The sequence below is a fragment of the Condylura cristata genome, unplaced genomic scaffold (assembly GCF_000260355.1).
Source record: "Condylura cristata isolate star-nosed mole 26May11 unplaced genomic scaffold, ConCri1.0 scaffold00015, whole genome shotgun sequence".
Lineage (NCBI taxonomy): Eukaryota > Metazoa > Chordata > Mammalia > Eulipotyphla > Talpidae > Condylura > Condylura cristata.
The window spans coordinates 9,267,220-9,281,400 of NW_004567116.1; the positions used below are offsets into that span (position 1 = coordinate 9,267,220).

Genomic DNA, 14,181 nt, shown 5'->3' on the forward strand with positions numbered 1-14,181 from the left:
TTTATTCATCTTTCTCATTTTTTTTTTAGCAGGTTCAGGCAACCCCTCCTCAGCCCATCAAAGTACCACAATTTATCCCCCCTCCTAGACTCACTCCACGTCCAAACTTTCTTCCACAGGTGAGTGAACCAGTGCCAAGCACAGCGATGGGTAGGGGTCCTCTAGTGGGCTCTTCTAAGCAGCCTTTGTAATGTACTTGTCAGCTCAGCTGTACTCAGGTCCCACTTAGCTAAAGATTTTGTCTGCTAATTAATATACCATGAAGAGACTTATTTCATTGTTGTGTTTCTAGCAATGACTAGAGACAGTGGCAGGGGTATGAGGAAAAGTAAACATTCTCAAATCTAAAACAATAAAGATGACACCATTTTAAGCCTTTTAATGTTAACTTACTAGAAGAAATTAATCATATGGGCTGGCCAGTGAGAATGGAATGCAGTTTGTACTTTTTTATTTCTTCCCTGTATGCTGAAGAGAATAGGAGGAAGGCAGCAGTACCCCAACTAACCCAGTAGAGACCATTGCGTTCACTGTGGGGAAGTGATGGCACTGAGCATCAGGTTGAGCACAAAGCCTTGTTTGTGAAGACTTAGACTAGTGTGCTGTACAGGGACCCCGCGCTGCTTGCTCAGGTTGTCCTGAGTAGGTTCTTACTAGCAGTTAGACCGAACTCACCATTCTGATGGCCTGTGCCAGAGTTGCCCAGTCTGGACCTTGAGAAAATCTCAACCTTTCTTGGTAGAAATCTTAGGAGTTTCTATCTGAAGTCCTAGGTTTTCAGGCAAAGGGAAAAGAGAAGGGATTTTGTGGTCATTGGCCATGACTTCTTAGTTGCCTCTGCGGAGGAGACAGACAGTGCTAATGTGAGACCAGGTGATTTCAACCATTTTTCAGATAAATCCCTAATAAATATCCTGAGTATCCAAAAAGACACTAAGGACTATAGATGTTACCGATTTTCAGGACGGATAGTGCTCTGCCCTCAGAGAGCTTCAGACACAGGCACATGCAGTTACAGTGTCCATGATGAGAAGTCTAGAGTAGTCAGAAAAGGTGGGAGGGCACCCACAAAAAGTTTCTGAGATCTGAAATCCTAGTAAAGGTAGCTTGACATTTCAGGGGTAAGAATGAAAATGCCCCAGGTAGAGGGCAGAGTATACATGCAAGTTCAGGATGGATTGCTACATGGAACCTTAAATTACCAAGAGGAACTTGATGTTTCTGAGCACAGGGGCCATGTGGCCAGCTCAAGCCAGAATAAAAGTTGGCTGGAAGCTCACTCAGGCCAGAACTGTGGGACCTTGTGGGCTATATTAGGAATTAGGACCTTATTCCAGGAACAGTGGGGATCCATTAAAACATTTTCAAACAAGCATTTGGCATGCTCAGATTTTTGTTTTAAAAATTCTTTCTTGTCACTATGTGGAGAATAGATTAGAGAAGTCAGGACTGGACAGGAGGAATTGTTGGGACACTGTCCGAAGTATTAATAGCTAACATTTAGATCTTGTTATATGTTGGTGCTAGGCACTTCACATGGGTTATTTTAATCCTCATCAAAACCCTGTGAAAGTGGGTATTACTGTCTTGCACATAAGGACTCTTAAAACTTAGTCCATGTTTTTCAAACAATGGGTCATGAACCATTAGTAGGCTGTGAAATCAATTAAGTGATTGTAACTAGTTTTTAATTAAAAAGAGCAAAGCAGAAAAGGAAATTTTAGACACATAGTAAATAAGTATTGTTGCATGAATGTTTGTTTTGTAGAGCTATAGATACAGTTTGGTATGTATGTAGTGGTTACAGTGTAAAATGTATTCCTACTCTGTATCTGCAGCCCCCCCACAGAGTCTCCTTAAGTTTAGCTAAACATTCAGACTCTCAGCACACCATACTCATTGCCAGTCTATTAGAACAGTGCAGGATGGAAACCAGAGCTTGCCAGCAAGAGAGAGCATCAGACATTTTTCTTCAGTGGAAGCCCCTTTAGTAGTCCCATATACCAGTCTCTACAGCTGACAGGATAGTGGAGGTGCCAAAATATGTCAGGTCATGATGGCCTAGAAGCCTTAAGCCTTAGAGAAGCTAATGTATCTTGTAACAGTTCTGTGGGCATTGGTTTCAAGGTTGTCACAAGGATATCCCCAGTTACAAGAATCACCCTACTTCATGAAGCCCAAGGCAAGATATCCCATCAACTATTTTTAATTATTCCCCATCCAGATATGATAGACCAGTAAGAAAGCTTTTTTTTACCATAAGTAACGTTGTCTGGTGACATAGCTGACATTCTTACTCTGATCAGGTTTTCAGAACAGAGCTAGAGAACTCATTGAAGATCAGACATTCATGAATGAATAAGAGGAAAGGATTTTACCCACAGGGTTTCAATTGAGAAACTTTGAAAAATACTGACTTAGAGATCAGATCTGTTGCCTGAGGTTACACACTTAGTAAATGTTTGAACCAGAATTCGAATCCAGGCCAGACTGATCCCATGGTTTTAACCACAGTTTTCAGTTTTAAACACAGTTTTCAGTCACTGCTGTATCTGTGAGCTAGATAGAAGCCAGAGTAGTGGCAGTGAGGATTCACAGTAGACAGATTTAAGAAACACATGGGAATTAGAAGAGGGAAAGTGGATTAGAGTAAGAAATTAATGTGTTGTAGACATGTTGATTTTGAACTTTTTGTATGTTTCCAAGTAGAGATGTCTATAGACATTTGAATATACGACTCTGAAGTTCAGGTGATAGTCATCCCTGAAATAGAAGTGTGAGAGTCTCCGTTGCACAGATGGTAACTGAGGTCAAGGGGCAGGTGAGGGCCCAGGAAGAATGAGAACACTGGGGAGGAAGGGGCTGCAAAACAAAATTCTGAGAAATATTACATTTAGGATTGGGTGTTGGAAGAGAAAACCCATAAAAGAGACTTGAGAGAGTAATGATCAGAATGGAGAATTAGAGGACCAGAAATAGGAGTGAACCGAAACTGTGGAGATAGAGAAATTTAGTGTGTGAATTATGGCCAAGAGGTAACATTAATACCCTACTGGGCACGTATTCCAGATGGGATCAGTGTCCAGATCAGGCCTTTGACCTCAGCCTGAAAAGGTTGTATGGTACAGAAGAAGGAACTGTGGTTTGGAATCAGAAAAAAAATGTTCTTGTGTAGCATTTGGAATCTCTTATGAGCTGATGAGTCTTACCTAAGATTATATATCTGTGACTTGCAGAATATTGCCAAAGTGAATATTAATAAGATATGTACTAAATATCTTTTCACATACATAGTGCGAAACATCTGGCAATGTCTTAGACTTAACGTCTTGAGAAGTTTCTTTAAGTATGCAATAATTGTTCTCTCTTTCCCCATAGGTTCGACCCAAGCCTGTGGCCCAGAATAACATTCCTATTGCCCCAGCACCTCCTCCCATGCTTGCAGCTCCTCAACTTATCCAGAGACCCGTCATGCTGACCAAGTTCACCCCCACGACCCTCCCTACTTCCCAGAATTCCATCCACCCAGTCCGTGTTGTCAATGGGCAGACTGCAACCATAGCCAAAACGTTTCCCATGGCCCAGCTCACCAGCATTGTGATAGCTACTCCAGGGACCAGACTCGCTGGACCTCAAACCGTACAGCTTAGCAAGCCAAGTCTTGAAAAACAGGTACATGCAGAGTATGCACCTGCTTTGGGCAGTAGTAGCCTTGTCATTTAGTCCCCGCTGCCTCCAATCACATTTCCTCAGGAGCTCTTTATCTCAGCAACATTGTTGACAACCTGTTGCTTATTATGTGATAACTTTATTCACAATGCTAAAGGGCCATTCTTACTGAAGAAAGTTGAGTTGCTTTTCCCACCACAGATTTAGATTTCTGTGTGAGTGAGCTCCCCCTGCTGGTTTTGAAGCAGAAATTCACAGATGAGCTGCCCCCAATCAGGAAGCACAGATGAACTAGTAAACAGAAAATGCCATTTTAGTTTTGGCCCACTAAGAATGCAGATGAGGGTATGACTATGAAAGTCAGAAAAAAAAAATACAATAAAGGGATTTAATTGCAAAGATTTTCCCTGGTTATTAAAGATAATGAAGAGCCAAATGAAAAACTTAAAATATCTAAAAACATTCCTTTAAGTCTCAAAAGAGTCAGACATTTTAGCTCAAACATTGCAACCCTTCATTTCTATTTCTAAAACCAGGTTTTTTTCTTTGAAAAAGAAAAAACGTAGCTAGAGAAATATAGGTAACCTCAAAAAATACTTAATGGTCCTATGACAGAAAGACTTCTAAAAGCAAAAAAAAAAAGGATTTTTAGGTGGTCATGATATTCTATTTAAAGAAAGACAGTGATGGAGAAGAATTTTACAAAGAAAGCATCTTCTTTCAAGAAAGTTATTTCATAAAGTCATTGACCTATTTCTGATTGTTCAGGCTTAAGTCCTCATTCATCTGAAAATAGTCTCTGGTGATTCTGAATCTTATGCTTCTGGAAGGGTGACCATGATTCAGAGGGCTGGCCAGATGGCGGAGCGCGAGGCAGCTTCCTGCCGCGGTGGCCTTCGTGAACAGAGGGGCCTTATGCACAGAGTGCTTCCTACCCGGGCAGCTCATAAAGGCAGCAGGCCTTGTACTTGAAAAGCTGGGTATCAGAATCTTATGCTCAGAGCATACATCTCTGTTCCTGGGGAGCTTGCTCACTTGCTCAACCCCCCAGGAAATGCTTTGGAAAATATTCAGAAATACTTACACATATTTTAAATGAGAAGTTTTCAGACATCCTGTTAGCAGAATTTAAAGCTTTTGAAAATAAAATGTTCAAGCTTAGCTTGAGTGGGGGCACATTTGGAAATACTCATGTCCTAGGCTGGCTCTGAGAAACCTTCCTGTTCTAAAGCATGTAGACTTCAAAACGCTATTAGATTACTAATTATTATTTTCCTTTGACCTTTTTAAAAGATTTTTAAGAAGCAAGAGTGTTTTTAGTTTTATTTTTACATTTTCTGTTCTGTTTACAAAGTTGTAATTCATGTTCATTGTAAAAAAATGCAAACATTACAGAAATAGATATTGTAGAAAGTACATATGTGTATATGTAGTGGGTTGTCAGAAAAATCATGATCTATTTTTGCTTGAAAAACAGAAAAAAATGTGTCATGACTTTAATGACAATCCAATAAATGTAGAGTAAATGTTTCCCATAATTTCACCAAAATTTTGCTCCATAAGTCATTATGAATGGTTTCTATTCCTCCACATATTTTCTGTGCATATGCTAACATATTTTTAAAGCAAAGACAAAATCAGACTGTTTCGCAACTTTTTATTAGATCTTGAGTAATTCTCTTTTCATGTACAGCCTTACCTATTGATAGAACTTTTTGTTTTAACTGTAATATCACAAAAAGATATCCTGATGTCTTAAAAATTAAAAAAAAAACCTCCTGTAGTAGTAAATCCCGTGCTCCCTCCTCTTGTTGACCTAATAGGCGAGTCCCATCATCGCTCTCTTAGTGTCGCAGACCACCTTGCTGAGTCGCACAGGTAACCAGGCTCCATCAGTAGGGGCTCTCCTTCGGCTGGACTCCTTCCTCATAATTCTTACCTCACAGCCTCCCACTGTCCTCCTTTTTCCTTTATGATTTACCGTAATATCACATGTATAGCTGTGGGGAGATGTCGGGGTGGGTGAAGCCAAGACCGTCCCACTTACAGCCTGCTCAGGGCCATCAGACCCTCTGTCTAGTATATTCGCTATGTGACTACGCTAGATGACTCCTTTCTCCATCTCACTATTTCCTTTAGGGTGGCAGCGATCATTTAATAAAAATGTGTTGGTTAAGTGCCACTGCTGTGCTGTATGCAGTGTCTGGCCACACAGGGGCTAACCCAAGCCTGAACCCTAGTCTCGGAGCACTAGCAGTGGGAACTGAGGCTTTGCCTCCGAGTTGTGTGGTTCCAAGGCTTCCCATTGGCACAGGAAAGGGAGCAGGCCACATCAGTTACCACAACAGGGGTCTCACTTTTCCTCTTCCATCAGACATCACCATTTTCCTTATCCACTCCAGATAAGAGGTAGATCCCATTTTACTTGCTTATTAAAAGCCATATTACATCATGGTTCAAATAAAACAAGTGATCAAGTTTAAAGAGGCTAGAGACATATTTAAGTTAGAAAAGTAGATAAAACCAGACACACACTACAGTCCCACAACACCCCCTTTTTACACCCTTGTCCTTTCCAGCTCTCAGACTATGCCTGAAGCAGCTGGTTCTGGGAAGTGATGATCATTTCTCATTTACCCCACCCCACCCCTGCAACAGGGACTTCCATGGATGTTCCCAAGGTTCTGTGGGAAAGTAGCTGTCACATCGCCATAGGAACCTATACAATGTCCTCTAAAACAAGATGAACTTCTTATTCACAGATCCCAGTCTTATCTCCTAGTGAACAGGAGCTAGCAATTCTATGCCCTCTGTCGTAGGACTGGTGCTGCAGCAGAGAAAATAGACCCAAGTCACCAAACAATGATTTTTTTCTTTAACTTCATTTTAAATTTATTTAACTGTTATTAATAAAACTATTTGGACAGTTAATTCTTTGAAAGTGCCTAACTTTCATTGTTAATGTAGCCAAGTCTCAGAACGTGAATTTGGATTAGGTTATGAATAGTTAATTTGGTTCTTATCTTCTCTGGCCTTTGATTTCTGTCTTTATAATACCAAAAAGAATAGAAGTTACAAATTCAAATAGATATGGGTGTGGAGCAGGAAATATAAAAGGTAAAACAGATTAGGGGTAAATAAGTGGTAGCATGATTACAAGAGATACCCACTTTTATTCTCAATTCCTCTTTGAAATAGTAAGACAAGAATGCCACAATAAAGGTGGCATTTGGTCTTAGTGTCGAGAAGACAACAGACTCCATCTGCAAGAGACTCCATCTTAAGGAAGAAGCTACTTTACATTACATAGTGATCAGTTTTTATAATATGGAAACAGTTACCCCCCAAAAGCCAGAAAAACAGATCACTTAGTTTTTAAAAACTAGTAACAGTTCAAACACCACACAGACCTCTCCCAAAAGAGTCCTTCAGAGAAGCCTCTTTACCTCTCTGAAAGAAATCAAGCTTTTAGCTTAATTCATTTTTCTGTTTCCAGATTAATTTTTTAATTGAAGTGAAATTTACATCACATACATTTAACTGTATCGTTAATTGCTGAAAATTCTGTGGTAGTCAGTCAGTACATTCGGTGTTGTGTAACTACCATCTGTCTAGTTCTAAAACATTTTTATTACCCCAACCTCAGACCTTCAGTCCCCATGAAGTATTTCCCATTTACTCTTCTCTCTGCCTCTAGCAATCCTCAGTTTGCTTTCTGTCTCTAGATTTTCCTGTTCTGGATATTTCATATAAATGGAATCCTGTATTACGTGGCCTTGTGTCTGAATTGTTTCGTTTAGCACAGTGTTTTCAAGATTCACATTGCAACATGGCAGTACTTCATTCCTTTTAAATGACATTAACACTCCATATTTCTGTGTACCACAATGTATTCATTCATTGATGTGTGTTAGGGTTTTTTTCCACCTATTCACTATTAGGAGTAGTGTTGCTATGGATATTCATGGCACTGCATTTGTTTGAGTACCTGCTTTCTGTGGTGGGGGTTTCTCTTTGAAATTATATAGAAGCAGAAGAAGTTACAAATCGAAGATACAGTAATACCCCACTTTATATTATGTGGTTACCTACACTGGAATTATTTTTGTATGGTTTTAAGTTACCACCTAAAGTCTTTATTTCAGTCTGAAGGGGACTCGCTTTAGCAGTACTACTTTTGGTAGCTGATAGAATTCTTGGTTAATAGTTTGTTTTTTTTCTTCTGCGCTTTGAATGAGTCAACCCACTGCCTTCTGCTCTCTGGTTTTGGAAAGTGAGGACCTCTTCTTTATGCTCTATCACTTCTTCCTTGCTGTTTTTAAGATCCTCCCTTTGACTTTGGATTTTGACAGTGTGGCTCACTGTCAGACTATCTTATTTTGAGGTTGCTGAGTTTCTTCAGTGTATGGCTTTGTGATTTTAATCAAATTTGGGGACTTCTCAGCTGTCATCTCTCCTTTTCCTCCAGGAGTCCAGAGTGTGCATGTCAGTACATTGGTGGAGCCCCTCAGGCCCGATGCCTCTGTTCATTTTCTGCTTGCTTTTGGCTTGAACCCTTCTAGTGAACTTTCCATTTTAGCTAATGTTCTTTTCAGCTTGAATTTCTAATGTGGTTCTTTTAAAAATATATAATTTCTCTCTATTGATATTTTCTGGTCAGACATTAAATGCCTGGTTTCTTTAATTTTCTGTTCACTCTTCCCTTTAGCTTTTAGCGTGTATTTAAGACAGTTGTCTTAGTCTTCCTCAAGGCTTCTATAGAGCCAGTTTCTGTGCGTTTCTTTTGTTTTTCCCTACAAGTGGGTCAGACTTTCCTATTTCTTTGAATGCCTTTTAGTTCATGTTTGAAACAGTTCGTTTTAAAATTACAATACGATAACTCTAGAAATTAGATTCCCCTCCCACCCTGGGGGTCTGCTGCTGTGATAAGGATTGTGCTGCCCTGCTTAGTGTCTTTCCCAAACTCTTTTCGTTAAGTCTGTTACGTATGATCACTAGAATTTCTTTTTTTCAGTTGTCAGCTAGTGATGGGATGGATTTCCTTAAACAACTGAAGCAAAATGAAGTAAATAAGAAACTTTAAAAAACAACAACAAAAATTTGCTCACTATTTACAGTTGGCTCTGAGCAGTGCAAATACTTCAGCACTAAGCTAGGTCACTTAGACCTTGGCTTTAGTCTTCACCTGTCCTCTCCGACTGCTGTAGGTGCAGGCTCAGGGCTCTTGTCAGGTCATGTGTGAGGATGCCCTTAGCCCCGTGATGAGACAGGTACTCTGGGTTCCCGGTACATGGCCCTTGAAAGTTCTTACTCCTCCAAGAATCTTCCTGCTCAGCAACCTCCTTCCCAGGCTTTTGAGTGTCTGTCATGTACTTCAGCCACTATGAGCTGGTGACTCGGGGTGCCAGACGACCAGGGGTAGGTAGCATACTTGTCAGATACCACCTGGAAATCCATGCCAACCTAAGGTGGTCCCAGCGAGGGTGGGTCTCTATTCCAGTTCTCAGGGAGCTACCAGAGGTCAAAATGCGTGGCCACAAGTTTCTGAAAACAAGGTTCATTTTGCTCCCCCCGCTCCAGCAGGCTGTACCAAGAAGGCAGGTCACCATCCCCTCAGGCTCTGTCCAGCTAGGGTATGGGGGTTTGTAGGTAGGTAAGGAGAAATGCTTTCTTACTGAAATTTAGTAACCTCTTTATTCAGTAAGTGCTCCCCTGGTTGCTATACATTTTTTATTAGGTACTAGAGTTCTAAAAAGTTGATTCTGCTTTTGCCAGTTTAATGGTTTCTTCAGTGGAAGTACTGATTCTCAGAGCTCCCTACTGTCGTGTTTGGGATGTTGCTCCCCTACTCTATTTTTTTGTTTGTTTTAAGCAGCTTAAAACAACATTGATTAACCTACAGTCTCTCTGAGGATCAAGAATAGGTTCCTGATTGGTTTTAACTGATTGCAGTTTTAACTGATTGGTTCTGATTCAGGGTCCCTCACAGGGTCCCTCAAAGTTCGCAACCCCGCTAATCAGCTGGGGTGCAGTCATGAGCCATCTTTGCTTTCTCCCAGCTGTTGAGTACCAGAGTGCTGTTCACAGCATGGCTATCGCCATTCCCTCACATAAGAGACCCATGAGCAAAAGATGCCCCTAATGTTTTGTTGGCTTCATTTTTGGGGTGCTTTCAGTACTTTTTATCTAACCCTTACATTATGTACTCCTCTTGCCTAAGCAAGAAAATTTGAACTCTGGGTAATTCCTTAAGTGGTGAGAATTGTTTTGCTCTTCCCCAGAGACATTGCCACTCCCTGCTGTACTCAGCCTTGGAGATGGACTGAGAGACTCCAAGGAACTCCACACAGCCTTGAAATGGAGCAGCAAACCATTACGGATGACCTTCTCTCCTCTCTCCTCCCTCAGACTGGCGTACTCCCACATTCAGAGGGCTATGAAAATAAGCTGGGTGCCCAGGACCTTGCAAATGTCACTGTGGAGTACTTTCCTGTTGTCTCCCTGTAGGTCTTTTATGGAAGACATAGGTCCTTCCAGATAAAAAGGGGTGAGAGAGAAGGAAGATGTGAGTCATTGTTCTTATAGGTCATACTCCTTATCAGGAGATCAGCAACTCTTGCAAACCTGCTTTACCGAAGCCACTGTACTTGGCATAAAGCGTGCAAAGGTGTGAAAACAGTCCCTGCTTTCAAGTGACTTAATATAAAGGGGGAAATAGGGACAGGACAATCCAACATTTGTACCCCAGAACAGACATTGTTAACAGTATTGATAAGGGAGTTGCTCACACGTTGCTAAAGTAAAAATATAAAGAGTAGAAGGAAAAATATAAGTGGTCAGGAAAGAAAATGAAAGATCTTTGAGTTGTATTAGTTTTACAGGTCCAGTAAAATATTTTACAGCATAATGGTTTTTGAGAATTTTTGGTGTCCTGCTGGTAGGACCGAAGTCTTTAATTTGACTTTTGCTCATCGGTAATCAGGCAGTTTCTCATTCATTTAATTACTTGTTGTTGTCATACAAAAAAGACTGTTAGCATCACATTTTTTTAATTTTGAAAAAGTAAATTAGGTTTGTGTTTACAGTTTTCTATCCACTGTTCTAATACCACTTCCGTATTTACAGAGGGCTTCATAAAATGAGTTAGCCATTGGGTTGTGATAAGAATAGCAATGCAAGGTCAGTCTACCAACTTGCTCACTGCCATTTGTGTTCGAAGGTGGTAATGCTACTGGGGTTTCTTTTGTTTGAAATGGATGCATCTGGAAGAGGCGGTTAGGGGTAATCAGGATGTCAGCCTCTTGCAAAATGACCTTTTCTTGGCAATTGCATCTCTAATGTGTGATACAGGCAGGTTTTAAATATCCCAAGAGGGTAGGTAGTTCTGTAACCTCTCTGATTATGATTGAAATTATCTGAAATAGAAGAGTGTGTATATAAGATTTTTTGGACACGACTTGGATCTTGAGCATGTTATGGACTGGAGGGTGACCCTAGTATGACAAGAGTGGGTTTGTTTCTAGAAAACTATTCCTATATCCTAACATTGAAATCAGAGAGTGCAGCTATATTTTTAGCATAGGAATTAAGCCATGGAATTTTTCCTTTTGTGTAATTTAGACTTATCTGTATAGATTCATATCTGTCCTAGCTACACAATTTGATCACTGCAACTGGGGTTTGCACTACTTTTCCCTCTTCTAAAGTGAAATCCATTATATTAAATTATTTATTAATGTTTCCACTTTGAGTATATTATTTTTTCCGTCTTGGCTATGGTTAAACTACTGTTTGTTTTCATTCTTTTAATAAAAAATGAATTCTGAATTTTTATTTAATTTCCTCTCCTAGACAATTAAATCCCACACAGAAACAGAGGAGAAACAAACAGAGAGTCGCACCATCACTCCACCTGCTGCACCCAAACCAAAACGGGAGGAGAACCCCCAGGTAGGCCTGCCCCCCCAAAGACGGCTCAGTCTGTGCTGTGGTGTTTGTCCTCACTACAGGGGAGTGTGTACGCTCTGCTGAGTCTCTGATTTTCCTTTTCTTGCTCTTGTTCACTCTTCAGTAATGTTATTCTTAGGTTGCAGTGTGGCCTAGAGCACCCATTAGCTGACCAATAGGCATTTCATACACATGCTACACATTTGAAATGTAAGATTAATGGCTATTTTCCTTGTATGCTGTTTCATTCCTGATGATCATTAATGTTTTGTCTAAGCCAGCGTTCATGAGGTGCGCAGTTCACTCAGCTAATGTGTTTAAGTTATCGATTACAGTTGTTAACAATGCATTTTTGTTATTACCATTGTATTGCATTAGAGCCCCAATCCCAAACAAATCAGTAGTTCAGAGTATTTCATTAAGGCATAAAAGTAAGGATAAAAATAGTAACATCTAGGGATGAAAATAGTAACATCTATACTACAATTTATGATCGAATTATAAACATAAATAGCAAAGCAAGTCTGTACAAATATAGAATGTAAATTTGTATGTCCTTAAGACGAGAGAATTTTTTAGTTTGATGTGTTTGCACAAGCGGCTATAAAAGAAAAATGTGGAGAGGTAATATGATGACGAGTATCTGATAGCGGGATTTTATTAGTCCAGAAATACATTTCCTTCTTCCCTCGGTGCGTTCTTTGAAATGAAACCATGTTAAATTGTGGCACGAGCCATCAAAGCTTCCTGTCATTTTTTTAATGCAGATTTAGTAAGTCAATTCAGGTTTTTCTAAAAATTAAAATTCTTTCTTCTATGAAGTAAATTAATTTTTAATTTATCTTTAAAGAAGGGCCAAACCAAAAAGAAGGACTAGTCCTGAAAATCACAGAGAAACCTAAAATCATCTACAAAATTGATGATAAGTATGATGCTTAGAAGAGGAAAACTAGATAAGCTATTGCAAAATTTCATTATCAAGAGAAACTGAGGATATTTTAGGTCAGTGGCACAGTGAGAGGCAAGCAAGTACCTTCTTGTGTAACAACCAATACTTCACTTTCTAGCTAGAATCACTTTAATCTGTAAAGAGAACACATTAGCCCTTGACATGCATGTGGTTCGTAGACTAGGCAAAAGTTCTTGACAACTTTTTGTTCTTTTTAATGAGAACATCTCGAGAGGGTCTTTTTTCCTTAATATAATTCTTTTGTGAATTTGACCTAGACCACAAAGATGAAATTTTTTTTTTAAAGATTATTTATACAGAACTGGGGTACAGGCCAGAGATTCAGAGGGTGAGAGGCTTCACCAGAGACAGAGCGGGGAGCAGAACAGACAGATCGACAAAGTACACTGCTGAGGGGAGCAGCGGGCGGGTCAGGAGAGGTCTGGCTCGCCATGTGGTCACCTCCGGGGCAGGCAGGGATCGAACTCATGCGGAAATGGCTTTAGCTTCTTAGTGCAGTGCTTTAACCCGCTGCGCCACCAGGGAAGGCCCACAAAGATGAAATTTATAGACAAGAAAGGTGTTGTTACTTGATTAAAGCAAGGTGCATCTGAATGTCAGCTTCCACACTACTGTATTATCAGACAGCAGTGGGCAGGCAGCCTGCTAATCTTGAGGAAGTTTTACTAGCGAGAATGAGGGATGAAACTGATAGCAGCTACGCAACCTGCCATTCAGCACAGTGGGAGCGGGTGAGGCTGCTTTCCTGCGGTGTCTGGCTGTCAGGGAGCTAGGTGCCCACGACCTTTGAAGTAAGAAATTAAACAAGCACATTTCTTTAGGACTGAAGACACCACTAAGGCACATTTCTGTGTTCTCAAGTGGTTTGCTCAAGGACTGTATCTTCATAAAACACTCGATATTTTGACTAGCCTGAACTTATCACTTCAGGCCAAAATGTCTTGATATTTAATTTGGGGGGGGGGGAATGTCAGAATTTTTAAAGACCAAATTGTGATATAAATAATTCTGCAGGAATATGTCTCCTCTAACTATTGATGATGTTCTTTACCATCAGAGAAAGTAATGATGTCATCTGTGGCGTATTTAGTGACCACATAAAGTGATACAGCAGACCACATATAGCCAAAGAACAAAACAGGAATCACACTGTTGCTATCTCTAGCTCGAAGTACGGTATTCTAATCACTCGAGCTTTAGGGGAGTGTTCTGAGGAGCAGTGTCTCTCCAAGTTTTGTTGCATGTTTGATTGCACCTAGCATTAAGCAGACCCATCAGCTGTTGCTTTTAAGGTACACTTGGCATTTTCCATAGTAAAATGTAAGAAACCCTGATCTCTCCTGACAGAGGCAGCTAGTCAGTGACAAGTAGCTAGAATATGGACTTTGTTGTGTGGGAAGCTCTTTGTAGCCCTCTGCATATTTTTTGAATGGAAATCTTCTAAGAGGATCTTTCTGTAAAAAAAAAAAAAAAAGTCACTGAGGAGACTGATACCTGTCGATGAAAAAGGAGATGCAGGCACCAATCCTTCATCTTGGTCCCTGGAAGCCTCCAGAGTGGCTCCATGGCTGCTCGGAGTGGCAGGTGCCCACTGC

At 40.4% G+C, this 14,181-nt stretch overlaps 1 protein-coding gene across 2 annotated transcripts in view; it reads left to right on the plus strand.

The window, feature by feature from the left end:
* PHF21A (PHD finger protein 21A) overlaps window positions 1–14,181 on the plus strand; it is a 165,794-nt gene that overhangs the window by 134,250 nt on the left and 17,363 nt on the right. For both annotated transcript variants that reach the window (XM_004682877.2, XM_012725557.1), the window contains 3 exons: window positions 30–119; window positions 3,379–3,672; window positions 11,521–11,619. In XM_004682877.2, the coding sequence (XP_004682934.1) occupies window positions 30–119; window positions 3,379–3,672; window positions 11,521–11,619 (483 nt within the window). The remainder of the gene's footprint in view (window positions 1–29; window positions 120–3,378; window positions 3,673–11,520; window positions 11,620–14,181) is intronic.